General features: G+C 36.7%; 2 protein-coding genes across 2 annotated transcripts; both read right to left on the reverse strand.

Annotated features, from left to right (window-relative positions):
* Nucleotides 1–506: 506 nt before the first annotated feature.
* Nucleotides 507–10,213, reverse strand: LOC139273930 (dynein heavy chain-like). The gene is made up of 5 exons (XM_070891001.1): nt 9,854–10,213; nt 6,234–6,425; nt 4,232–4,423; nt 2,120–2,300; nt 507–1,048 (listed from the first exon to the last, which is right to left on the reverse strand). The coding sequence occupies exons 1-5, from the start codon at nt 10,211–10,213 to the stop codon at nt 507–509; spliced, it is 1,467 nt and encodes a 488-aa protein (XP_070747102.1).
* Nucleotides 10,214–11,096: 883 nt separating this feature from the next.
* On the reverse strand, nt 11,097–13,023 carry LOC139273932 (dynein heavy chain-like). The gene is made up of 2 exons (XM_070891002.1): nt 12,540–13,023; nt 11,097–11,911 (listed from the first exon to the last, which is right to left on the reverse strand). Exons 1-2 carry the CDS (start codon nt 13,021–13,023, stop codon nt 11,097–11,099), a joined length of 1,299 nt encoding a protein of 432 aa, XP_070747103.1.
* Between the last annotated feature and the right edge of the window lie 14,716 nt (nt 13,024–27,739).

Genomic DNA, 27,739 nt, shown 5'->3' on the forward strand with positions numbered 1-27,739 from the left:
AATACGACATAGTCAATGATCTGAATATTACTGCAGAAAATCCTCTGAATATACCAAAATCAATCCTCTGATATTGCTAACGTAAATCCACTGAATATTATTATGATCAATCCTCTGAATATTACTATTATCAATGCTCTGAATAATACTATAATCAATCCTCTGAATATTACTATATTCAATGCTCTGAATATTACAATATATAATACTCTGAATATTACTATAATCAATGCTCTGATTAACACTCCAATCAATCCTCTGAATATTACTATAATCAATACTCTGAATATTACTATAGTGAAATCGTCTGAATATTACTATGATCCATTACCTGAATAATACTACAATAAATCCTCTGAATATTACTATAATCCATGATCTGAATATTACTATAGTCAATCCTCTGAATATTATTATAGTCAATGAATATTATTTTAGTAATTTATCTCAATATAACTGTAATAAACAATCTGAATATTACTATAGCCAATCCTCTGAATACTACTCTAGACAATCCACAGAATCTTACTATAGTCAATCCTCTGAATATTACTATGGTCAATCCTCCGAATATTAAAATAATCAATTATCTGTATATTACTATAATCAATCCTCTGAATATTACTGTAATCAATCCTCTGAATATTACTATATTCAATTCTCTGCTTATTACTATTGTCAATCCTCTGAATAGTACTATAAGCGATCCTTTGACTATTACTGTAAAGAATTATCTGAATATTACTATAATCAATCCTCTGAATATTACTATAATCAATGCTCTGGATAATACTATAATCAATCCTCTGAATATTACTATATTCAATTCTCTGCCTGTTAATATAGTCAATCCTCTGAATATTAATAAAGGCAATCCTCTGAATATTACTATAGTCAATGATCTGAATATCACTATAATCATTCCTCTGAATATGACTGTTGTCAATCCTCTGAATATTACTGTAATCAATGCACTGAATATTACTATAATCAATTATCTGGATAGCCAATCCTCTGAATAGTACTATAAGCGATCCATTGAATATTGCTATAAAGAATTATCTGAATATTACTATAATCAATCCTCTGAATATTACTATAATCAATGCTCTGAATATTACTATAGTGAATCCTCTGAATATTACTATGATCCATTACCTGAATAATACTATACAAAATCCTCTGAATATTACTATAATCAATGATCTGAATATTACTATAGACAATCCTCTGAATGTTTCTAAAGTCAATCCACTGAATATTATTATGGTCAATCGTCTGAATATTACGATAATCAATACTCTGAGTATTACTGTAGTCAATCCTCTGAATATTACCAAATTCAATCCCCAGAATATTATTATAATCAATGCTCTGAATATTGCCAAATTGAATTCTCTGAATATTACTGTAATCAATCCTCAGTATATTACTATAGCCAATGAAAATTACTTTCGTCAATTGTCTCAATATTTCTGTAACAAGTGATCTGAATATTACTATAGCCAATCCTCTGAATATTATTAAAGACAATCAACTGAATATTACTATAATCAATCCTCTAGATATTACTATAATCAATCCTGTGAATATTACTAGAAGCAATCCACTGAAAATTACTATAGTCAATCCTCTGAATATTACTATAATCAATGCTCTGAATAATACTATAATCAATCCTCTGAATATTACTATAATCAATGCTCTGAATAATACTATAATCAATCCGCTGAATATTACTATAATCAATGCTCTGAATATTATAATAGTGTATCCTCTGAATATAACTATGACCCATTACCAGAATGATACTACAATAAATCCTCTGAATATTGCTATAATCAATGATCTGAATATTACTATAGACAATCCTCTGAATATTTCTAAAATCAATCCTCAAAAAATTATTAAAGTCAATCCACTGCAGATTATTATGGTCAATCGTCTGATTATTACCATAATCAATCGTTTGAATATTACTATAGTCAATGAATATTACTTTAGTCAATTGTCTCAATATTTCTGTAACAAATGATCTGAATATTACTATAGCCAATCCTCTCAATATTACTAAAGACAATCCTCTGAATATCACTATGAACAATCCTCTGAATATTACCATTATCAATGATCTGAATATTGCGATAATCAATCCTCTGTATATTACTATAATCAATCCTATGAAAATTGCTAAAATCAATCCACTGAACATTACTATAATCAATCCTCTGAATATTACTGTAGTCAATCCTCTGAATATTATCAAGTTCAATCCTCTGAATATTACCATTATCAATTATCTGAATATTGCGATAATCAATCCTCTGAATATTACTATAATCAATCCTCTGAATATTACTATAGTCAATGAATATTACTTTAGTCAATTGTCTCAATATTACTGTAATAAATGATCTGAATATTACTATAGCCAATCCTCTGAATGTTACTTTAATCAATCCTCTGAATATTACTATAAGCAATCCACTGAATATTACTATAGTCAATGAATATTACTTTAGTCAATTGTCTCAATATTACTGTAATAAATGATCTGAATATTACTATAGCCAATCCTCTGAATGTTACTTTAATCAATCCTCTGAATATTACTATAAGCAATCCACTGAATATTCCAAAAGTCAATCCTCTGCCTATTACTATAATCAATCCTCTGAATATTAATTTAATCAATCCACTGAATATTACTATAGTCAATCATCTGAATATTATTATAGTGAATCCTCTGAATATTAAAATAATCAATTATCTGGATATTACTATAATCAATCCTCTGAATATTATTATAATTAATCCTCTGAATGTTACTGTAGCCAATCCTCTGAATATTACGATAGATAATCCTCTGAATATTACTATTATCAATCCTCTGAATATTACTATAAGCAATCCACTGATTATTACCATAATAAATCCTCTGAATATTCCTATATTCAATCTACTGAATATTATGTTGTGAATCCTCTGAATCATCATCATCATTATCATACGCAGTCCGTTGGAATCCTGAAGTGAGTTCTGTGGTGGTGGTCCAATACGAGAGCCACAAACTCTCGGATGCACTTCCTCCACTTAGGATGGTCTTGGGCCAGGAACTCCCAGCTGTCAGTGGGATGTAGCACTTTATCAGGGAGGCTTTGAAGTTGTCCTTGTAGCATTTCTGCTACCTTTCCGTGAATGAGTTCCGAGTAGAGCACTTGCTTTGGGAGTATCGTATCTGACATGCGGACAATGTGGCCTGCCCAGCGGAGCTGATCGAGTGTGATCAGTGCTTCAGTGCTGGGGATGTTAGCCTGAATGAGGATGCTGATGTTGGTGCACCTGTCCTCCCAGGGGATTTGAAAGATTTTGCGGAGATATTCTTTTACTATAATCAATCCACTGAATAATACTATAAACAATCCTCTGAATATTACTATAAACAATCCTCTGAATATTAGAATAGTTAATCCTCTCAATATTACTATAATTAAGTCTCTGAATAATGCTATAATCAATCCTTGAATATTACTATAATCAATCCTCTCAATATTACTATAAACAATCCTCTGAATATTAGAATAGTTAATCCTCTGAATATTACTATAATCAAGCCTCTGAATAATACTATAATCAATTATCTGAATATTACGAGAGTCAATTATCTAAATATTACTATAATCAATCCTCTGAATATTACTACAGTCAATTCTGTGAATATTAGTATAGTCAATCCTCTGAATAGTACCATAATCTTCTGAATATTACTATAATCAATCCACTGAATATTACTATAGTCAATCCTTTGAATAATGCTATAGATAATCCTCTGAATATTAAAAAAATCAATTCTCTGAATATTACTCTGGTCAAGCCTCTGAATATTACTATAATCAATCCTCTGAATATTACTTTAATCACTCCTCTGAATATTACTGTAATCAATTCTCTGAATATTACTATAGTCAATAAATATTACTTTAGTCAATTGTCTCAATATTACTGTAATAAATGATCAGAATATTACTATAGCCAATCCTCTGGATATTACTAAAGAATTTCCTCTGAATATTACTATAATCAATCCTGTGAATATTACTTAAGCAATCCATTGAATATTCCAAAATTTAATCCTCTGATTATTAGTATAATGAATCCTCTGAATATTACTATAATCAATCCTCTCAATATTACTATAGTCAATCCTCTGAATATTACTATGATCAGTTACCAGAATGATACTATAATAAATCCTCTGAATGTTACTATAGTCAATGATCTGAATATTACTATAGGCAATCCTCTGAATATTTCTAAAGTCAATCCTCTGAATATTGCTAAAGTCAATCCACTGAATATTATGATGGACAATTGTCTGAATATTATTATAATCATTCCTCTGAATATTACTGTAATCAATCGTCTGCATATTACCAAGTTCAATTCTCTGAATATTACTATAATCAATCCTCTGAATATTACTATAGTCAATGAATATTACTTTAGTCAATTATCTCAATATTACTGTAATAAATGATGTGAATATTACTATAGCCAATCCTTTGAATATTCCTATAACTGAATATTACTAAAGACATTCCTCTGAATATTACTATAATCAATCCTCTGAATATTACTATAAGCAATCCACTGAATATTATTATAAGCAATCCATTGAATATTACCATAATCAATCCTCTGAATATTCCTCTATTCAATTCATTGAATATTTGTAAAATCAATCCACTGAATATTACTATATTGAATCCTCTGAATCATCATCATCATCATAGGCAGTCCTCGGAATCGAGTAAGACATGCTTCCACTCCTGAAGTGAGTTCTTTGGTGGTTGAACAGTCCAATACGAGAGCCACAGACTCTGTCACAGGTGGGACAGATAGGCGTTGAGGGAAGGGGTGAGTGGCACTGGTTTGCCGCACGCCCTATCCGTTGTCTGCGCTTGATTTCTTCAACTCTCAGCATTGAGACTCGAGGTGCTCAGCGCCCTCTCGGATGCACTTCCTCCACTTAGGGCGGTCTTGGGCCAGGGGCTCCCATTTGTCACTGGGGATGTTGCACTTTATCAGGGATGCTTTGAAGGTGTCCTTGTAGCATTTCCACTGCCCACCTTTGGCTTGCTTGCCGTGAATGAGCTCTGAGTAGAGCACTTGCTTTGGGAGTCTTGTGTCTGGCATGCGGACAATGTGGCCTGCCCAGTGGAGCTGATCGCGTGTGGTCAGTGCTTCAATGCTGGGGATGTTAGCCTGAATGAGGACGCTGATGTTGGTGCGCCTGTCCTCCCAGGGGATTTGAAGGATCTTGTGGAGATATTATATTACTATAATCAATCCACTGAATAATACTATAAACAATCCTCTGAATATTACTGTAAACAATCCTCTGAATATTACAATAGTTAATCCTCTGAATATTACTACAGTCAATCCTCTGAATATTACTATAGTCAATTATCCAAATATTACTATAGCCAATCCACTGAATATTACTGCAATCAACCCTCTGAATATTACAATATTCATTTCTCTGAATATTACTATAATCAATCCATTGAATATTACTATAGTGAATCGTTTGAAAAATACTATAATCAATCCACTGAATATTACTATAATCAATCTGAATATTACAACAGTTAATCCTCTGAATATTACTATAATCAATCCACTAAATAATACTATATTCAATCCTCTGAATATTATTATAACCTATCCTCTGAATCTTACGATAGTTAATCCTCTGAATATTAATAATAATCAATTATCTGAATATTACTATAATCAATTCTCTGAATATAACTATAATCAATCCTCTAAATAATACTATAACCAATCCTCTGACTAATATAATCAATCCTCTGAATATTACTATAAACAATCCTCTGAATATTAATATAAATTATCTGAATATCACTATAATCAATCCTCTGAATATTACTATAATCAATCCTCTGAATGATATTATAATTAATCCTCTGAATATTACTATAGTCAATGATCTGAATATTACTATAGACAATCCTCTGAATATTTCTAAAGTCAATTATCTGAAAATTGCTAAAATCAATCCACTGAATATTATTATGGTTAATCGTCTGAATATTACTATAATCGATCCTCTGAATATTACTATAATCAATCTCCTAAATAATATTAGAATCAATCCTCTGAATATTATTATAATAAATATTCTGAATATTGCTATAATCAATTACCTGAATAATATTACAATCAATCCTGTAAATAATATTATAATCAATCCTCTGAATGTTACGATAAATATTCCTCTGAATATTACTATATTCAATCCTCTGAATATTACTATAGTCAATCCTCTGAATATTACTATATTCATTCCTCTGAATATTACGATATTCAATCCTCTGAATATTACTATAGTCAATCCTCTGAATATTATTATAATCAATTTTCTGAATATTACTTCAATCAAACTTCTGAATATTACTATAATCAATCCTCTGAATATTACAATAGTCAATGATCTGAATATTAGAAAAGTCAATCCACTGAATATTATGGTGCTCACTCCTCTATATTATTATGGTCAATTCTCAGAATATTACTATGGCCAATCCTCTGAATATTACTATAATCAATCTTCTGAATATTACTTTAGTCAATTATTTGAATATTACTATAGTGAATCCAATGAATATTACTAAAGTCAATCCTCTGAATATTACTATAGTCAATCCTCTGCATACTACTATAATCAATGATCTGAATATTACTATAGTTAATCCTCTGAATATTACTATAATCAATCCTCTGAATATTGCTATAGTCAATTCTTTGAATATTGCTCAAGTAAATCCTCTGAATATTGCTAAAGACAATCCTCTGGATATTACTATAATCAATCCTCTGAATATTACTGTATTCAATCCTCTGAATATTACCAAATTCAATCCTCAGAATATTACTGTAATCAATCCTATGAATATTGCCAAATTCAATCCTCTGAATATTACTAAACATAGAAACATAGAAAATAGGTGCAGGATTAGGCCATTCAGCCCTTCGAGCGTGCACCACCATTCAATATGATCATGGCTGATCATTCACCTCAGTACTGCTTTCTTTCCATACCCCTTGGTCCCTTAAGCCATAAGGGCCATTTCTAACTCCCTCTTGAATATATCTAATGAACTGGCCTCAACAACTTTCTGCGGTAGAGAATTCCACAGGTTAACAACTCTCTGAGTGAAGAAGTTTCTCCTTACCTCGGTCCTAAATGGCTTACCCCTTATCCTTAGACAGTGACCCCTGGTTCTGGACTTCCCCAGTATCTGGAACACTCTTCCTGCCTCTAACCTGTACACTCCCGTCAGAATTTTATATGTTTCTATGAGATCCCCTCTCACTCTTCTAAACTCCAGAGAATACAGGCCCAATTGATCCAGTCTCTCCTCGTATGTCAGTCCTGCCATCCCGGGAATCAGTCTGATGAACCTTCGCTGCACTCCCTCAATGGCAAGAACGTCCTTCTTCAGATTAAGAGAACAAAACTGAACACAATATTCCAGGTGAGGCCTCACCAAGGCCCTATACAACTGCAATAAGACCTCCCTACTCCTATACTCAAATCCCCTAGCTATGAAGGCCAACATACCATTTGCCTTCTTCACTGCCTGCTGTACCTGCATGCCAACTTTCAATGACTGATGTACCATGACAGCCAGGTCTCATTACACCTCCCCTTTTCCTAATCTGCCGCCATTCAGATAATATTCTGCCTTCGTGTTTTTGCCACCAAAGTGGATAACCTCACATTTATCCACGTTATACTGCATCTGCCATGCATTTGCCCACTCACCTAACCTGTCCAAGTCACCCTGCAGCCTCTTAGCGTCCTCCTCACAGCTCATACCGCCACCCAGCTTAGTGTCATCTGCAGACTTGCAGATATTACACTCAATTCCTTCATCTAAATCATTAATGTACAGTCTAAATAGCTGGGGTCCCAGCACTGAGCCCTGCGGCATCCCACTAGTCACTGCCTGCCATTCTGAAAAGGACCCGTTTATCCCAACTCTCTGCTTCCTGTCTGCCAAACAGTTCTCTATCCATGTCAGTACATTATCCCCAATACCGTGTGCTTTAATTTTGCACACCAATCTCTTGTGTGGGACCTTGTCAAAGCCTTTTGGAAGTCCAAATACACCACATCCACTGGTTCTCCCTTGTTTTCTCTACTAGTTACATCCTCTGAAAATTCCAGAAGATTTGTCAAGCACCTTTCATAAATCCATGCTAATTTGGACCGATCCTGTCACTGCTTTCCAAATGCGCTGCTATTTCAACGTTAATAATTGATTCCAACATTTTCCCCACTGCTGATGTCAGGCTAACCGGTGTATAATTACTCGTTTTCTCTCTCCCTCTTTTAAAAAGTGGTGTTACATTAGCTACCCTCCAGTCCATAGGAACTGATCCAGAGTCGATAGACTGTTGGAATATGATCACCAATGCATCCACTATTTCTAGGTCCACTTCCTTAAGTACTCTGGGATACAGACTATCAGACCCCGGGGATTTATCGGCCTTCAATCCCATCAATTTCCCTAACACAATTTCCCACCTAATAAGGATTTCCTTCAGTTCCTCCTTCTCACTAGACCCTCGGTCCCCTAGTATTTCCGGAAGGTTATTTGTGTCTTACTTTGTGAAGACAGAACCAAAGTATTTGTTCAATTGGTCTGCCATTTCTTTGTTCCCCATTATAAATTCACCTGAATCTGACTGCAAGTGACCTACATTTCTCTTCACATATCGATACAAGCTTTTTCAGTCAGTTTTTATGTTCCCGGCAAGCTTCCTCTCGTACTCTAGTTTCCGCCTCCTAATTAAACCCTTTGTCTTCCTCTGCTAAATTCTAAATTTCTCCCAGTTCTCACGTTTGCTGCTTTTTCTGGCCAATTTATATGCCTTTTCCTTGGATTTAACACTGACTTTAATTTCCCTTGTTAGCCACGGTTGAGCCACCTTCCCCGTTTTATTTTTACTCCAGACAGGGATGTACTATTGTTGAAGTTCATCCATGTGATCTTTAAATGTTTCCCATTGCCTATCCACTGCCAACCGTTTAATTATCATTTGCCAGTCTATTCTAGCCAATTCACGTCTCATACCATCGAAGTTACCTTTCCTTATGTTCAGAACCCTAGTTTCTGAATTAACTTGTCACTATAACCAATATTACTATATTCAATTCACTGAATATTACTATAATCAATCCACTGAATACTACTATAATCAATCCTCTGAATAGTACAATAATCAATCCTCTGTATAATACTATAATCAATCCTCTGAATATTACTATAATCAATCCTCTGAACATTTCGATAATCAAACTTCTAAATATTACTATAGTCAATCCTTTAAATATTTCTACAATCAATTACGTGAATATTACTATAATCAATCCTCTGAATATTACTATAGTCAATGATCTGAATATTACTGTAGAAAATCCTCTGAATATTACGAAAGTCAATCCTCTGAATATTGCTAAAGTCAATCCTCTGACTATTACTATAGTCAATCCTCTGAATATTGCTATAGTCAACCCTCTGAATATTGCTATAAACAATCCTCTGAATATTACTATGGTGAATCCACTGAATATTACTCTGGTCAATCCACTGAATATTAGCATTGTCAATCCTCTGAATATTACTATAATCAATCCTCTGAATAATACTATATCGAGCCTCTGAATATTACTATAATCAATCCTATGAACATTACGATAATCAAACTTTTGAATATTACCATAGTCAATGCTCTGAATATTTCGATAATCAATTACCTGAATATTACTATAATCAATCCTCTGAATGTTACTATAGTCAATAATCTGAATATTATTGTAGACATTCCTCTGAATATTACTAAAGTCAATCATCTGAATATTGCTCAAGTCAATCCTCTGAATATTACTATAATCAATTATCTTAATGTTACTATAGGCATTCCTCTGAATATTACTATCATCAATGCTCTGAATATTACTATAATCAATCCTCTGAATATTACTATAGTCAAACCTCTGACTATTACTATAGTCAACCCTCTGAATATTGCTATAGACAACCCTCAGAATATTACTATAACCAATCCTCTGACTATTGCTAAATTGAATCCTCTGAATTTTACTATAGTCAATCATTTGAATATTACTATGGTCAATTCACAGAATATTGCTGTGGTCAATCCACCGAATATTTGCTTTGTCAATCCTCTGAATATTACTATAACCAATCCTCTGAATATTACTATAGTCAATCCTCTGAACATTACTATAATCAATCCACTGAATATTACTATAGTCAATCCTCTGAACATTACTATAATCAATCCACTGAATATTACTATAGTCAATCATCTGAATATTACTATAGTCAATCCATTGAATAATAATATAATCAATCCTAGGAACATTACTATAAACAATCCTCTGAATATTACTATGGTCAATCCTCTGAATATCACTATGATCATTCCATTGAATATTACTATAATCAATCCTCTGAATATTACTATAGTCAATCCTCTGGATATTACTATAATCAATCATTGAATATTACTATAACCAATCCTCTGAAGATTACTAAATTGAATCCTCTGAATATTACTATCTTCAATACTTTGAATATTATTATGGTCAATCCACTTAATATTACTTTAGTTAATTATTTGCATATTACTATAGTGAATCCTCTGAATATTACTGGTCAATCCTCTGAATATTACTATAATCAATCCATTTAATATTGCTATAACCAATCCTCTGAAGATTACTAAATTGAGTCCTCTGAATATTGCTATAGTCAATACTTTGAATATTACTAATGTCAATCCTCTGAATATTACTATAGTCAATCCTCTGAATATTACTAAAGTCAATGCTTTGAACATTACTATAATCATTCCTCTGAATATTACAGCAGACAAACCATTGAATATTTCTATGATCAATCCTCTGACTATTACTATAATCAAGCCTCTGAATATTGTTATAATCAATCCTCTGAATATTACAATAAATTAATCTACTGAATATTACTGTAGTCAATCTTCTGAATATTACCATAGGCAATCCTCTGAATACTACTATAGTCAAATCTCAGAATATTACTAAAGTCAATCCTCTGAATATTACTGTAGTCAATCCTCTGAAAATTACTATAATGAATCCTTTGAATATTAATAAAGGCAATGCTCTGAATATTATTATAGTCAATGATCTGAATATTAGTATAATCATTGCTCTGAATATTACTGTCATCAATCCTCTGAATATTACTATAATCAAGCCTCTGAATATTACTATAGTCAATCCTCTGAATATTACTATAGTCGATACTCTGAATATTACTATAGTCATTCCTCTGAATATTGCTATAGTCAATACATTGAATATTACTATATTGAATTGTCTGAATATTAATATAGTTAATATAGTCAGTACTCTGGATATTACTATAATCAATCCTTTGAATATTACTGTAACCGATCCTCTGAATATTACTAAATTGAATCCTCTGAATATTACTATAGTCAATCCTTTGAATATTACTATGGCAAATCCACTGAATATTACTATGGTCAATCCTCTGACTATTACTATAATCATTCCCCTGAATATTACAACAGATAATCTTCTGAATATTACTATAATCAATCCTTTGAATAATACTATAATCAATACTCTGAATATTAATATGATCAATCTGCTGAATATTACTATAGTCAATCCCCAGAATATTACTGTAATCAATCCACTGAATATTACTAATGTTTAGAGTAAGGCCCCTGCTTTCATACACCTCAGTAAATACGCCGACTATGTCCTGAAGTTCAGCCTCTGTGTGTGCACAGACACAGGCGTCGTCCACGTACTGTAACTCGACGACAGAGGTTGGAGTGTCCTGGAAACGGTGAAGGTTGAACAGCTTCCCACCGGTTCTGTAGTTTAGCTCCACTCCAGCAGGGAGCTTATCAACTGTGAGTTGCAGCATGGCAGCGAGGAAGGTGGAGAAGAGGGTTGGGGATGACGCAGCCCTGCTTGACCCCGGTCCGGACATGAATTGGGTCTGTGATGGATCCGTTGGTAAGGATCATCGAATATTACTATGGTGAATGATATGAATATTACTATAGTCAATCCTCTGAATGTGACTAAAGTCAATGCTCTGAATATTACAATAATCAATCACCTGAATATTACTATAATCAATCCAATGAATATTATTATCGTCAATGCTCTGAATATTATTATAGTCAATCCTTTGAATATTCCTATAGTCAATCCTCTGAATATTGCTATAGTCAATCCTCTGAATATTACTATAATTAATCTGAATATTACAATAGTTAATCCTCCGAATATTAATAATAATAATCAATTATCTGACTGTTGCTATAAGGAATCCTCTGAATATTACTATAATCAATCGTTTGAATATTAATATAATTAATTATCTGAATATTACTATAATCAATCCTCTGAATAATACTATAATCAATCCTTTGAATATTACTATAATCAATCCTTTGAATAATACTATAATCAATCCTTTGAATATTACTATAATCAATACTCTGAATATTACTATAGTCAACCCTCTGAATAATACTATAATCAATATTCTGAATATTGCTGTAGTCAATCCTCTGAATATTACTATAGTTAATCCGCTGCATATTACTAAAGTCAATGATCTGAATATTACTACAGTCAATCCACTGAATATTACTATAGTCAATCCTCTGAATATTACTATAGTGAATTATCTGAATATTACTACAGTCAATCCTCTGAATATTACCATAGTCAATCCTTTGAATATTATTATGGACAACCCTCTGAATATTATGGTAATCAATCACCTGAATATTACTATAATCAATCCTCAGAATATTACCAAATTCAATCAATATAACTACAATCAATCCTCTGAATATTGCCAAATTCATTCCTCTGAATATTACTATCGTCAATCCTCTGAATCTTACTATACACAATCCTCTGAATATTACAATAGTTAATCCTCTGAATGTTACAATAATCAATCCTGTGAATAATACTATAAACAGTCCTCTGAATATTACAATAATCAATCCTCTGAATATTACTGTAATCAATCCTCTGAATATTACGACATTCATTTCTCTGAATATTACTATAATCAATCCATTGAATATTACTATAGTGACTCATTTGAAAAATACTATAACCAATCCACTCAATATTACTATAATCAATCTGAATATTACAATAGTTAATCCTCTGAATATTACTATGATCAAGCCTCTAAATAACACTATATTCAATCCTCTGAATATTACTATAATCAATCCTCTAAATAATACTATATTCAATCCTCTGAATATTACTATAATCAATCCTCTAAATATTAATATAATCAATTATCTGAATATTACTATAATCAATCCTCTGAATACTACTATAATCAATTCTCTGAATGATACTATAATCAATCCTCTGAATATTACTAGACTCAATACTCTGAATATTACTATAGTCAATCATCTGAATATTACTATTATCAATTACCTGAATAATACTATAATAAATCCTCTGAATATTACTATAGTCAATGATCTGAATATTACTATAGACAATCCTCTGAATATTTCTAAAGTCAATCATCTGAAAATTGCTAAAATCAATCCACTGAATATTATTATGTTTAATCGTCTGAGTATTACTATAATCAATCCTCTGAATATTACTGTAGTCAATCCTCTGAATATTACTATAGTCAATGAATATTACTTTAGTCAATTATCTCAATATTTCTGTAATACATGATCTGAATATTACTATATTCCATTCACTGAATATTACTATAATCAATCCTCTGAATATTACTATAATCAATCTCCTAAATAATATTATAATCAATCCTCTGAATATTACTATAATCAACACTCTGAATATTGCTATAGTCAATCTCTGAATATTATTTTAATCAATTACCTGAATAATACTACAATCAATCCTCCGAATAATATTAAAATCAATCCTCTGAATATTACCTTAAATAATCCTCTGAATATTACTGTAACCAAACCTCTGAAGATGATTAAATTGAATCATCTGAATATTACTATCCAATACTTTGAATATTACTATGGTGAATCCACTTAATATTACAGTGGTCAATCCTCTGAATATTACTTTAGTTAATTATTTGCATATTACTATAGTGAACCCTCTGGATATTACTGAAGTAATTCCTCTGAATATTACTATTGTCAATGCTCTGAATATTTCTATAATCAATCCTCTGACTATTACTATAGTTAACCTTCTGAATATTGCTATAGACAATCCTCTGAATATTACTGTAACCAATCCTCTGACTATTGCTGAATTGATTCCTCTGAATTTTACTATAGTCAATCCTTTGAATATTACTATGGTCAATTCACAAAATATTGCTGTGGTCAATCCACTGAATATTTGCTTTGTCAATCCTCTGAATATTACTATAACCAATCCTCTGAATATTACTATCATCAATCCTCTGAACATTACTATAATCAATCCACTGAATATTACTATAGTCAATTATCTGAATATTACTATAGTCAATCCATTGAATATTACTATAACCAATCATCTGAATATTACTATAGTTAATTCTCTGAATATTACTGTAGTCAATCCTCTGATTATTACTATAATCAATCCTCTGAATAATAATATAATCAATCTTTGGAATATTACTATAAACAATCCTCTGAATATTATGATAGTCAATCCTCTGAATATTACTATGGTCAATCCTCTGAATATTTCTATGATCATTCCATTGAATATTGCTATAATCAATCCTCTGAATATTGCTATAGTCAATCCTCTGGATATTACTATAATCAATCTTTGAATATTACTATAACCAATTCTCTGAAGATTACTAAATTGAATCCTCTGAATATTACTATCTTCAATACTTTGAATATTACTATGGTCAATCCACTTAATATTACTATGGTCAATCCTTTGAGTATTACTATAATCAATCTTCTGAATATTACTTTAATTAATCCTCTGAATATTACAATAGTCAATCCTCTAAATATTACTTTAGTTAATTATTTGCATATTACTATAGTGAATCCTCTGAATATTACTAAAGTCAATCTTCTGAATATTACTATAATCAATCCATTTAATATTGCTATAACCAATCCTCTGAAGATTACTAAATTGAGTCCTCTGAATATTGCTATAGTCAATACTTTGAATATTATTAATGTCAATCCTCTGAATATTATCATAGTAAACCCTCTGAATATTACTATCATCAATCCTCTGAATATTACTATAGTCAATCCTCTGAATATTACTAAAGTCAATGCTTTGAATATTACTATAATCATTCCTCTGAATATTACAGTAGAAAAACCACTGAATATTTCTATGATCAATCCTCTGACTATTACTATAATCAAGCCGCTGAATATTGTTATAATCAATCCTCTGAATATTACTAAAATCAATCTACTGAATATTACTGTAGTCAATCTTCTGAATATTACCATAGGCAATCCTCTGAATACTACTATAGTCAAACTTCAGAATATTACTAAAGTGAATCCACTGAATATTAATATAAACAATCCATTAAATATTATGATACTGAATCCTTTGAATATTACTGTGGTCAATCCTCTGAATATTACTGTGATCAATTCTCTGTATGTTATTGTAATCAATTCTCTGAATATTACTGTAGTCAATCCTCTGAATATTACTATAATGAATCCTCTGAATATTAATAAAGGCATTCCTCTGAATATTATTATTAGTCAATGATCTGAATATTAGTATAGTCATTGCTCTGAATATTATTGTCGTCAATCCTCTGAATATTATTATAATCAAGTGTCTGAATATTACTATAGTCCATCCTCTGAATATTACTATAGTCGATACTCTGAATATTACTGAAGGCAATTCTCCGATTATTAGTATAATCAATCCACTGGATATTACTATAGTGAATCCGATGAATATTACTATAATGAATCCTCGGAATATTAATAAAGCAAATCCTCTGACTATTAGTATAGTCAAGCATCTGAATATTACTATACTCATTCCTCTAACTATTACTATCGTCATTCCTCTGAATATTACTATAGACAATACTCTGAATATTACTAAAGTCAATCCTCTGAATATTAATATAAACAATCCACTGAATATTGTGATACTGAATCCTTTGAATATTACTGTGGTCAATCCACTGATTATTACTATGGTCAATCCTCTGAATATTACTGCGGTCAATCCTCTGTATATTACTGTAATCAATTCTCTGCATATTACTGTAGTCATTGATCTGAATATTACTATAATGAATCCTCTGAATATTAATAAAGGCAATCCTCTGAATATTATTATAGTCAATGATCTGAATATTAGTATAGTCATTGCACTGAATATTACTTTCGTCAATCCTCTGAATATTACTATAATCAGGTCTCTGAATATTATTATAGTCAATCCTCTGAATATTACGATAGTCGATACTCTGAATATTACTAAAGACAACCCACTGAATATTACTATAATCAATCCACTGAATATTGCTATAGTCAATACACTGAATATCACTATAATGAATTGTCTGAATATTAATATAGTCAATACTCTGGATATTACTATAATCAATCCTTTGAATATTACTGTAACCGATCCTCTGAATATTACTAAATTGAATCCTCTGAATATTACGATAGTCAATGCCCTGTATATTACTATAAACAATCCGTTTAATATTATGATAGTCAATCTTCTGAATATCACTATAGTCAATCCTCTGAATATTACTATAATCAATTATCTGAATATTACTATAGCCATTCCCCTGAATATTACAATAGATAATCCTCTGAATATTACTATAAACAATCCTTTGAATAATACTATAATCAATACTCTGAATATTAATATGATCAATCCACTGAATATTACTATAGTCAATCCCCAGAATATTACTATGGTCAATCCTCTCAATTGTACTATAATCAATCAGCTGAATATTAATATAATCAATGCTCTGAACATTATTATAATCAATCCAATGAATATTACTATATTCAATTCTCTGAATATTACTGTAATCAATCCACTGAATATTACTATAGTCAATCCTCTGAATATTATTATAATCAATCTGAATATTACAATAGTTAATCCTCCAAATATTAATAATAATAATCAATTATCTGAATATTACTATAATCAATCCTCTGAATATTACTATATTCAATTCTCTGAATATTACTATAGTCAATCCTCTGACTATTACTATAAGGAATCCACTGAATATTACTTTAATCAATTGTCTGAATATTAATATAATTAATTATCTGAATATTACTAGAATCGATCTTCTGAATATTACTATATTCAGTTCTCTGGATATTACTATAATCAATCCTCCAAATATTAATATAAACAATCCTCTGAATAATACTATAGACAATCCTCTGAATATTGCAATAGTCAATCCTCTGAATATTACTACTGGCAATTTTTGAATATTACTCTAGTCATTCCTCTGAATATTACTATCGTCAATCCTCTGAATCTTACTATACATAAGCCTCTGAATATTACAATAGTTAATCCTCTGAATGTTACTATAATCAATCCTGTGAATAATACTATAATCAGTCCTTTGAATATTACAATAATAAATCCTCTGATTATTACTATATTCAATTCTCTGAATATTACTATAATCAATCCTCTGAATATTACTATAATCAAACACTGAATATTACTATAGACAATTCTCTGAATATTGCTAACATTAATCCACAGAATATTATTATGGTCACTCTTCTGAATGTTACTATAATCAATACTCTGATTATTACTGTAGTCAATCCTCTGAATGTTACTATAATCAATTCTCTGAATATTACTTTAATCCATTATCTGAATATTACTATCATGAATCCTATGAATATTACTAAAGTCAATCCTCCGAATTTACTAAAGTCAATCCTCTAAATATTACTATAGTCAATCCTCTGAATATTACTATAGTCAATCCTCTGAATATTACTACAGTCAATCCTATGAATATTACTATAACCAATCCTCTGAATATGACTAAATTCAATCCGCTGAATATTGCGATAGTCAATCCTTTGAATATTAGTTTGGTCAATCCTCTCAATATTACTATAATCAATCCGCTCAATATTACTTTATTCAATTATCTGAATATTACTATTGTGAATCCTATGCATATTATCCTTTGTCCATCCTTTGAATATTACAACAGTCAATCCTCTGAATTTGCTAAAGTCAATCCTCTGAATATTACTATTGTCAATCCTCTAAATATTACTATAATCAGTCCTCTGAATATTACTTTATTCAATTATCTGAATATTACTATATTGAATCCTATGAATATTATTAAAGTCAATCCTCTGAATCTGACTATAGTTAATCCTCTGCATATTAATATAGTCAATGATCTGAACATTACTATAGTCAATCCTCTGAATATTACTACAGTCAATACACTGAATATTACTACAGTCAATCCTATGAATATTACTATAATCAATCCTCTGAATATTGCTATAATCAATCCTTTGAATACTACAATAGACAATCCTTTGACTACTACAATAGACAATCCTCTGAATATTATGATAATCATATACCTGAATATTCAATCCTCAGAATATTACCAAATTCATTTCTCTGAATATTACTATAATCAATCTTCTGAATATTACTATAATCAATCCTCTGAATAATATTATAGTCAATCCTCCAAATATTACTATAATCAATGCTTTGAATATGACTATAATCAATTTTCTGAATAGCACTGCAGTCAATAGTCTGAATATTACTATATTCAATTCTCTGGATATTACTATAACCAATCCTCCAAAAATTACTATAGACAATCCTCTGAATATTACTATAGACAATCCTCTGAATATTGCTATAGTCAATCCTTTGAATATTAGTTTGGTCAATCCTCTCAATATTACTGTAAGAGAAATTTGGCATTAGGGGTACCAGCGGGACAAGGGTTAAAGTGCTGGTCCCTGCATAAGGAGGTAAAGGCTTTTCTTCTCACGCCTTGTATCTCTTCTCACGCCTTGTATCTCTTCTCAAGCCTTGTACATTCAAGCTCCAAGGCTCCAGAAGGTACTGTTATGGGTTGGGATACCAGATAGTATTCCAACATGGAATGTCAATAGGAGAGAACCTAAACAGACCGCTGATAAGGCGGTGAGAAGAGACCAGAGAGAGACTTCATGGCACCAAAGGAAATGTATAACAAATCCCAACGTAATGATACCATTCTGGGAACGGTCTAAGATGGTCACGAGATCATGGCCTGTCAGTCAGAGCTCATGACCTGTCAATCCGGAGTAGTACTGATAAGGTAGTCCAATTAGGGAAGTAGCGCTGATAAGGTAGTCCAATTAGAGATCTAGGGAGGTCTTGTCTGGGAACAGAGGGGTTTTGAAATGTATAAAAGTTATATGATTGTGCTGTTCGGGGAGCATCCCCACTCACAGGCGGCTGTGATGCGGGTTGTTCCCGGACGTTCGTAATAAAGATCGTTATACTTTGCCATCCGTCTCTGTCTGCTAACTTCGAGAATTGCTACGTGGGCTGGGGCGAGCGTCGACCCTCTATATCAGTGGGCCCGCTTGTGGGAAAAGAAGCCTTCCCTCTCTCCCCCAACATTTGGCGCTGCGAGCAGGGTATGGACTTCCCGAACAGAACAATGACCCAGCTGTTGGGGTGAGTATGTTTTAATTTACCACCTTCAAGTTAGAGCTGTGGCATTGTAAACCGCAAGGGAAGGACATCCGTACAAAAGAACCATCTGTAGTGAGTCCCGGAGGGAAGGAGACAGAGGACAAGGACGATCTAGGGGTGAAAGGGGGGGTCAAAAGGTGCATCCTAAAACGCGCGCAAGGGAAGATATAGAGGGAGAGGGAGGTCTATTGACCCGAAGCGGTACGAGCGCACGGTGCTGGAACGAGAGAACGGCAGTGCGATCAGGGTACGACGCAAGGGAAGATATAGAGGGAGAGGGAGGTCTATTGACCCGAAGTGGTACGAGCGCACGGTGCTGGGACGAGAGAACGGCAGTGCGATCAGGGTACGACGCAAGGGAAGATATAGAGGGAGAGGGAGGTCTATTGACCCGAAGCGGTACGAGCGCATGGTGCTGGGACGAGAGAACGGCAGTGCGATCAGGGTACGACGCAAGGGAAGATATAGAGGGAGAGGGAGGTCTATTGACCCGAAGCGGTACGAGCGCATGGTGCTGGGACGAGAGAGAGAGGGAATAGAGACAACGTCCCTGAGCAGTGACGGGATATATTGACCCAAAGCGTGCAGTGGTACGAGTGTATGGCGCAAGGGAAGACATATAAATAGCATCCTGCATACCTGACACGAATTTAAGGGAGTACCCACAACCCTCATAGCCCGAAGAAGATGGGTAACTCGGCAAGTAAAGGAACAAATGGAACTGGTGAGGGAATGGGGACCCAGGCCATTAAACAAGGGAAATGGGGAGAGGGTAACCAGGGACCCGAAGGGTCTCTATTAGAATTACTAAGTAACAAATATGCAACCTTAATGGAAGGGATGAAGCGGAGAGGGTGGCAGCCCACGGATGCCCCCGATAGGCAGAAAATATGGTGGGATAGTCAGACCAAAAACAAGGTTAGAATGGCCCAGGCAATTATCCTCACCTGCTACCGGGAACTAGTAAAGGAAATAGATACACATGTTGAGCTGATTCAGAAATTAAACACGAAAATAGCAACCTTAGAAAGGGGCGTAAAGGAGAACGGTAAATCCCTACAGTGTGCACCAGCAATATCCAACCCAAAGGCAGCCCCGATAGCCGCTCCACTGTACCCCTCCCTGGAGGAAATATCAGTAGGAAAGCCTCCAGAGAGAGAGCCCCCAGCATATAATGAATACATACAGGCAGCTCCCGTACGCACGACTACCACCCCTGCACACGGACAGCAACCCGCTCACGTCACTATACAAGAAGTTCCCCTTACCCCGCATGAGAGACAGACACTATTAAAGGATCTACCCACACCCAAACCCAATAGCAGAAATACAGACTTCTGACAAAAGGTTGAGGAAATGTTCGATGCGCATAACTTAACCTTAGGTGACATACACAGTTTGGTATAGGCCAAAACCGGTAGTGTAAATTGGCAGAGGGCTACCCTAAACGTGCAAAATGGTGGCTGGATGACGATAGGGAACCGGACCAAGCCACAGCGGTTGCGAGACCTAAAACACGGGATGGATGGATGTTGGGGACCTATAAGAACTAACTGGAGCAGAATATTAAAGATAACCCAGAAGCCAAACGAAACTGCAGGCGAGTATGGGGAGCGGAAATGGCTTTGAGTATAAGGACCACTCTGGTATAAATGACCCCGAGAAGGATGACGAGGCATTTCTAGAAATGTTTAAGGATGGGCTGGGGGGGGGGGGGCGCATCAAAAGGTCATTAAACTAGGATTTAAGATGGGGATGACTATGATGAGATCTTAGAGTGGGCACAGAATGTAGAGGAGCTAAAGGCTGAGCAGAAGGAGAAAGTGTCAAAGATGGTAGCAACAGCATTAGCAACAGAAGGAAAGGAAGGGGATGGGAACCTCCGCGCTGCCCCCTTGACATGTTACACGTGCCTTCAGGGCGGACACACTAGCAAAGAATGCCCACGAAAGGATGCCAGAAAGGGGACGTTTAGGTGCTATAATTGCAACAAACCAGGACACATGGCAAGAAACTGCCGAACACAGAAAGAGGGGGAGGCGGGGAAGGGCCCCCAGCAAACCGGGAAACAAACTGGGACGCCCATTACCTGTGAGGAACTGGTGGAGATCCTCCAGCAAAAGGTATTGCCCCCGCCGGAGCCACCCTCTAATGAAGAGCTCCTTAACCTGCTCAAACTGACTAGTGGTGGCCGCTAGGGGTTACCGGCCCCCGAAGGACGGTTGGAACGGCCATCGCTAGATTCCTGTATGTTCATTAGTGCAGTGTTAGGGGGCCGGCAGTGCAACATGCTAATAGATACGGGAGCGTCGGTATCCATAACCAACCTAGACCTCCCCCTTACCCAGACCACGGTCAATATTCAGGGAATGGGGGGGGGGATTTAAAAAAGCAACACTGAGTGAAGTAGTACCTCTGGAGATACAGGGCATAATGATACCTACCCAATTCTGGTGCTGCCCTAACCCAGAAGGCACCATACTAGGGATAGACACTTTGAGGGAAGTAGGGACACTTATAGACCCCCAGCAGAATCGGATTATATGGGGAGGGAAACATCAAACCGAACAGAAGTTCGATTGCCCGGGACATCCGCAGCAGCGAGTGGCAAGGATAGTCCCAATACAGCCCGAATGGGAAACGAAGGGAGTGTGGGGCAGTGTCTGCCAACTATACCCGACACTGTGGGCACGGCACAAACAGGATTGTGGGCTGGCCCGGATGAACCCGGTCAATGTTCCCTGGCCGGAGCATAAGGCCCATAAACAATACCCCTTAAAACCCGAGGCTGATGCAGCAGTCCACCAAATAGTCCAAGAGTTAGAAGCGCAAGGGGTGGTGAAGCCAGTAACAGCCACCACTAATTCACTGGTGTGGCCTGTGAAGAAACCTGATGGGACTTATAGGTTCACCGTTGATTATACCGCCCTGAACAAAGTCACCCCAAGGGAATACCCGATTGTGGCAAGCCCTTCGACTGTGTTCAACGGCCTGAACCCAGAACATAAAATCGTCACAGTACTTGACATAGCAAACGGGTTCTGGGCCATATCTCTCGAGGAGGAGTCACAGAAGAAGTTTGCCTTCACTATAAAGGGGAGACAATATACGTGGACAAGGGTGCCCCAGCGGTTTTACAATAGCCCGGGAATATTTCACCGGGCATTGTCAGGGATCTTGGAACCCCTGGATGTAGGGGAAGGAAGCACTGTACTACAGTACGTGGACGATATTCTTATCGCCTCAGGTACTGAGGCACAACACCTGATGGCCCTAACTACAGTACTAGGGGCCTTACAGCGCTCGGGGTTGAAGGCTAACCCTAGGAAAGCCCAGGTCGGAAGAAGGGAGGTTACATACTTGGGATACGTAGATGCCCGCTGATAGGAAGGAGGCTATTAGAACTATGCCTAGACCAGGGACAGTGAGAGGGGTTCGACAGATATTGGGGCTATTTAATTATTGCCGGAACTTTATCCCAGAATATGCAGAAATGGCCCAGCCGATACACGATCTAGTGAAAGGAAGTAAACCCTCCCAGGAGCCTGTAGACTGGGGCCGCCCCCAGGAGGCGGCATTCACACAGCTTAAACACGCCCTCATGAGCGCACCCGCCTTGGGGTTGCCGGATCAGAATAGGCCCTTCCACCTGTATATGTACAATAGTGAGACCCACTACAATGCAGTGGTAACCCAGGAACACGGGGATAGACAAAGACCTGTCGCATACTACTCCACGAAACAAGGAGAAGTGACCGCGGGCCTATCTCGATGTGTCGCAGCCCTTGACTGTGCGGCATGGGCCGTGAGGATTAGCGAGCCTATCATAATGACCGGGCAGATTATCCTGCATACACCACATACCCTTGTGGAACTGCTTAACACTGGGAGACTAAGGACGATATCAGACGCACAACGCGCCAATTGGGAAGCAATGCTTTTGCCCCCAAATGGCGCCTTGACTATCATAAAGGATAGCAGGAATAATCCCGCAGGCTGGATAATCACCGAAGGCAAGGAGCACCAGTGTGACCCCACGGGGAGCGAGGAAGAAGTTAGCCAGATTAGGGAAACCCCACTCGAAAGGGCAGATATGGATCTTTATGTCGATGGATCCCGTCGATACGTAAACGGAACCCCCCCGGACAGGGTGGGCAGTCGTGGACAACAATGGGCAAGACAGGGGAAAAAGGGTACCCTAGAGGGAAATCTATCGGCTCAGGTAGCGGAATTGGTAGCCCTTACCAAGGCATTGAAACTAGCAGCAGGAAAAAGGGTCAACATATACACTGACAGCCGGTACGCCTTCGTAGTGGTGCACGACTACATGACTGCTTAGAGGAGGCGGGGATACGTGACTTCGGGAGGGGGACCCATTAGGCATGAAGAGATAGTCAAGGGATTGGCAGAAGCTTCCCTCCTCCCTCAGGAATGTGCAGTAATAAAAATTAAAGCGGACTCAAAAATCACAGACAGGCACCAGCAGGGAAATGCCTGGGCAGACGAAGCTGCCAGACAGGCAGCTGAAGCAGACAGGACCCCGATTGGCTCATGTGTCACCCAAACAGAAGAAATAAACATACTCAAGGTACAGGGAAAATCCACCCCACAAGAAATAAAAGGATGGGAACAGAACGGAGCAAGAAAGGGGGCGGATGGAGTGTGGAGGAGAGATGACAATGTGGTGGCCCCGGAATGTCTCCGACAGAATCTATTGGGTCTCTACCATGGGTACACCCACACTGGTAGGACTGGCATGATAAACTCCATGTCACGATGTTGGTGGTGGGAAGGAATGGGGAGAGACGTAGAAAACTATTGTAGGAGGTGTATAACCTGCGCAAAATACAACCCGGGAAAAAGGATAAAGGTCCGACTGGGACACCAACCTCGCCCAAAGAGACCCTGGGAAGCCCTACAAATAGATTTTACCGGGCCACTGCCCAGCCAGAGGGGAAAAATGTATTGCCTGATAGTAATAGATCAATTTACAAAGTGGGTAGAAGCCTTTGCCACCAGGAATTGCACCACCGATACAGTGGCTAAAATCCTGGCTGGGGAAATAATACCCAGGTGGGGGATGCCACTGCAGTTGGACTCAGATCAAGGTACACATTTTACGGGGAAAGTCATGAAACAAGCCTGTGCCCTGCTAGGGATTAAACAAATATTCCACATCCCGTACCATCCGGAATCGTCTGGATTAGTAGAGCGGATGAATAGGACCCTAAAAACTGCATTGGCCAAGGCAATCGAGGAGACCGGGAAGGGGTGGGTGGAGTTACTTCCACGAATCCTAATGAAATTAAGAGCCACCCCGAACCGAACCACCGGACTGACCCCCTTTGAGCTAATGACAGGCAGAGCTATGAGATTGCCAGAAGTATTAGTATCTGGGAGTGAGGACGTGGGACCCTACAAGGACAAGATACAGAGGTTCGTCATGGAGCTATGTAAACAGCTGCATGGATTACGAGCGCAAGCTAGGGACCAACAAGCCATTAAAGATTTATAAAGGGATACGAAGGAACAAAGGGTTCAGGTACCCACCATCGGGAGCCAGGTCATGGTGAGGTTGAATCCCAAGAGACCCGGACTCTCACCAAAATGGACCGGTCCCCACCAAGTGATCATGATCAGCGACACATGCGCTTGCATAGATATGGGGGGTATTGGTAGATGGAAGCACTGGACCCAGTTGAAACGATTTGGATCTTAACCGACCGGTGAACACCGGAAACGTTGTGTTTTACAGGATCCTATTCCTCCTTGGAGCCGGGACATCATCCGACGAAGGAAGCTACAGACCCCAAGGCCTATACTATAGAACATCTGAAACTATTAACTGTGATTCGAGAGCCTTAGTGGTGGTTGCCGGTACAACAGTAGATTTAAATTGTAGCATTGGATTAACGGGCATAACTCAATTCAACCCGGATGACAATCGACATTGGGGGTGGACCAATAACCAGGACATAACAGTAATAGTAAACGAGATCGCAGTGTGCTTCGTGCTAGAGAAGAAACGGGGAAGTTGTACTCACAGGGAGGCGGCACAAATAAGGTGCACGCCTGTCTTTGCCCAATTCTCAGGGAGACCTCAACCAGGGGATACCAGTTGGAGAATATGCCCGGCCTCCCCATGTGTGGGTACAGATCAGTGGTGTTGGGACATTCGAGTCCGGAATAGATCCACCACCGTTGCTCCAACAACCACTCTGGGAACTACAACTCTTTATAGTACCACCACATATCCCCCTCCCACATGCCCGTCCATAAAGACAGGAGTCACAGGGGGATTAGTAATAAGGAAATCTAAGAAGAAGATACATTTTGGGGTGCGGCAACGGCTACTTACAGTGGTCCTAAACCTAACGGATATCAGTCTTCCTAGCTTCTGTGGGAATAAGACTATAAGTCTGTACCAGAATCTGACTTAGAGAATCCTTGAAGGCCCAGAATCCACAACCATGAGATTCAATACCAGAAAAGGGATAGAACGAGGTCGAACGAAGAGGGATATACTGGAAATGCTGGGCACGGGTTACGCTGCGGGCCTTGCAACAGTGAATACCATAGACCTGTATGCAATAGACGACAGGGTCAATATCTTGACGCAAATCTTGAGGGGTGTGCTGGGAAGGGACATGGATAACCAAGTCCTACAAGCGCGGTTGGGAGATGGCGCGGAAGGGGAACTGTTGCAGGTGGCCCATACCTTGCAGAAACATGCCAAGACAATAAATTTGATCCACGCAATGGGGAACGATATAAGTAAACGATTACAAGCTGAGATAGTTTGCTCTGGGTATGGGGCCTGGATATTAAGTGAGGTACAACATAACTTGGAGCAACTCCAAAATGGGGACATACCAGATTGGATCCCAAACAGTATACTTAACAATTGGACTCTAGATAAAAAGGTGAATAACACATGCGAGGTACAAAAGAATAGTCACGCATGGGTGCCAAAATTCAGATGTATTACTGGGCGAGTGAATATGATTGGATTTGTGTTGTCCATACCACAGTATGATGTAACAAAGGGAGACCCCTTATACCAGATTGATAATATTGGTGAAGTGAGAAACCAAACTCGGTTGCGTTACCATCAGCCTGCCAGATGGGCGATTAAAGTTAACAATAGTACCAGAGGCATTGCCATAATCGACTGCTATAAAAATAACCAAGTGGTTTTATGTCGAGGTACGCCACAAATGACGAATGATGAGTGCGGATTCCACCAGATAAACGGATGTATGCTGAGTATCACTCCTCTTGAACACGACCTGGAGACCATCGCTGCCCTGCAAGGGAACGGAGAGTGGTGCGTGAGCACGGGGGCAGCCAACCTAACCATTAAGACCAGGGGAGGAGTCACCCCCTGTGTCCTCATTAGTCCTAACTTCTGCTTCAGACTGAAGGGTGAAATAGACATAGACGGATATCATATTCATCCCGAGGCAACGGAAATCATCCACGGAACAATCACGGATACCCTCCGAGAAGGGTACGAAGAGGCGGTATGGGAACCGCAAGGCAAACAGATACCAGAATTAAATGAGGAACAATTACGTCTGGTGCAAGGAATCCAAAATCAAAGACAACAGTATATCCGGCTGATGGAAGAAATAGACAATTTACAGAGAGACACTAACGCAATGCTGGCTGATCAGCCCTGGTACTCAAAGCTGTGGGACATTGGACTTAATGTTCAAATTCACCCATGGATAAGAATAATATCACACATACTTGTAGTAATACAGGGCCTTGTTCTGTTGGTCATGATTGGATTAACATGTGCACAAATAAAACAGGCCAAACGACACATCAGGGCATGCA

The sequence above is a fragment of the Pristiophorus japonicus genome, chromosome 9 (genome assembly GCF_044704955.1).
Source record: "Pristiophorus japonicus isolate sPriJap1 chromosome 9, sPriJap1.hap1, whole genome shotgun sequence".
In the NCBI taxonomy this organism is placed as follows: domain Eukaryota; kingdom Metazoa; phylum Chordata; class Chondrichthyes; family Pristiophoridae; genus Pristiophorus; species Pristiophorus japonicus.

Coding starts and splice junctions, on each gene's coding strand:
- LOC139273930 (XM_070891001.1), bottom strand. CDS start 10,213: ATGATTGACTATAGTAAAATTCAGAGGATTCAATTTAGCAATAGTCAG. Junction 6,426..9,853: donor TTGATTATAGTAATATTCAG/GTAATTGATTAT, acceptor AATAATATTCAG/AGGATTGACTATAGTAATAT. Junction 2,301..4,231: donor TTTATTATAGTATCATTCTG/GTAACTGATCAT, acceptor CGCAATATTCAG/ATAATTGATAATGGTAATAT.
- LOC139273932 (XM_070891002.1), bottom strand. CDS start 13,023: ATGAATTTGGCAATATTCAGAGGATTGATTGTAGTTATATTGATTGAA. Junction 11,912..12,539: donor TATTCAGAGGATTGATTATA/GTAATATTCAGA, acceptor GTGCACACACAG/AGGCTGAACTTCAGGACATA.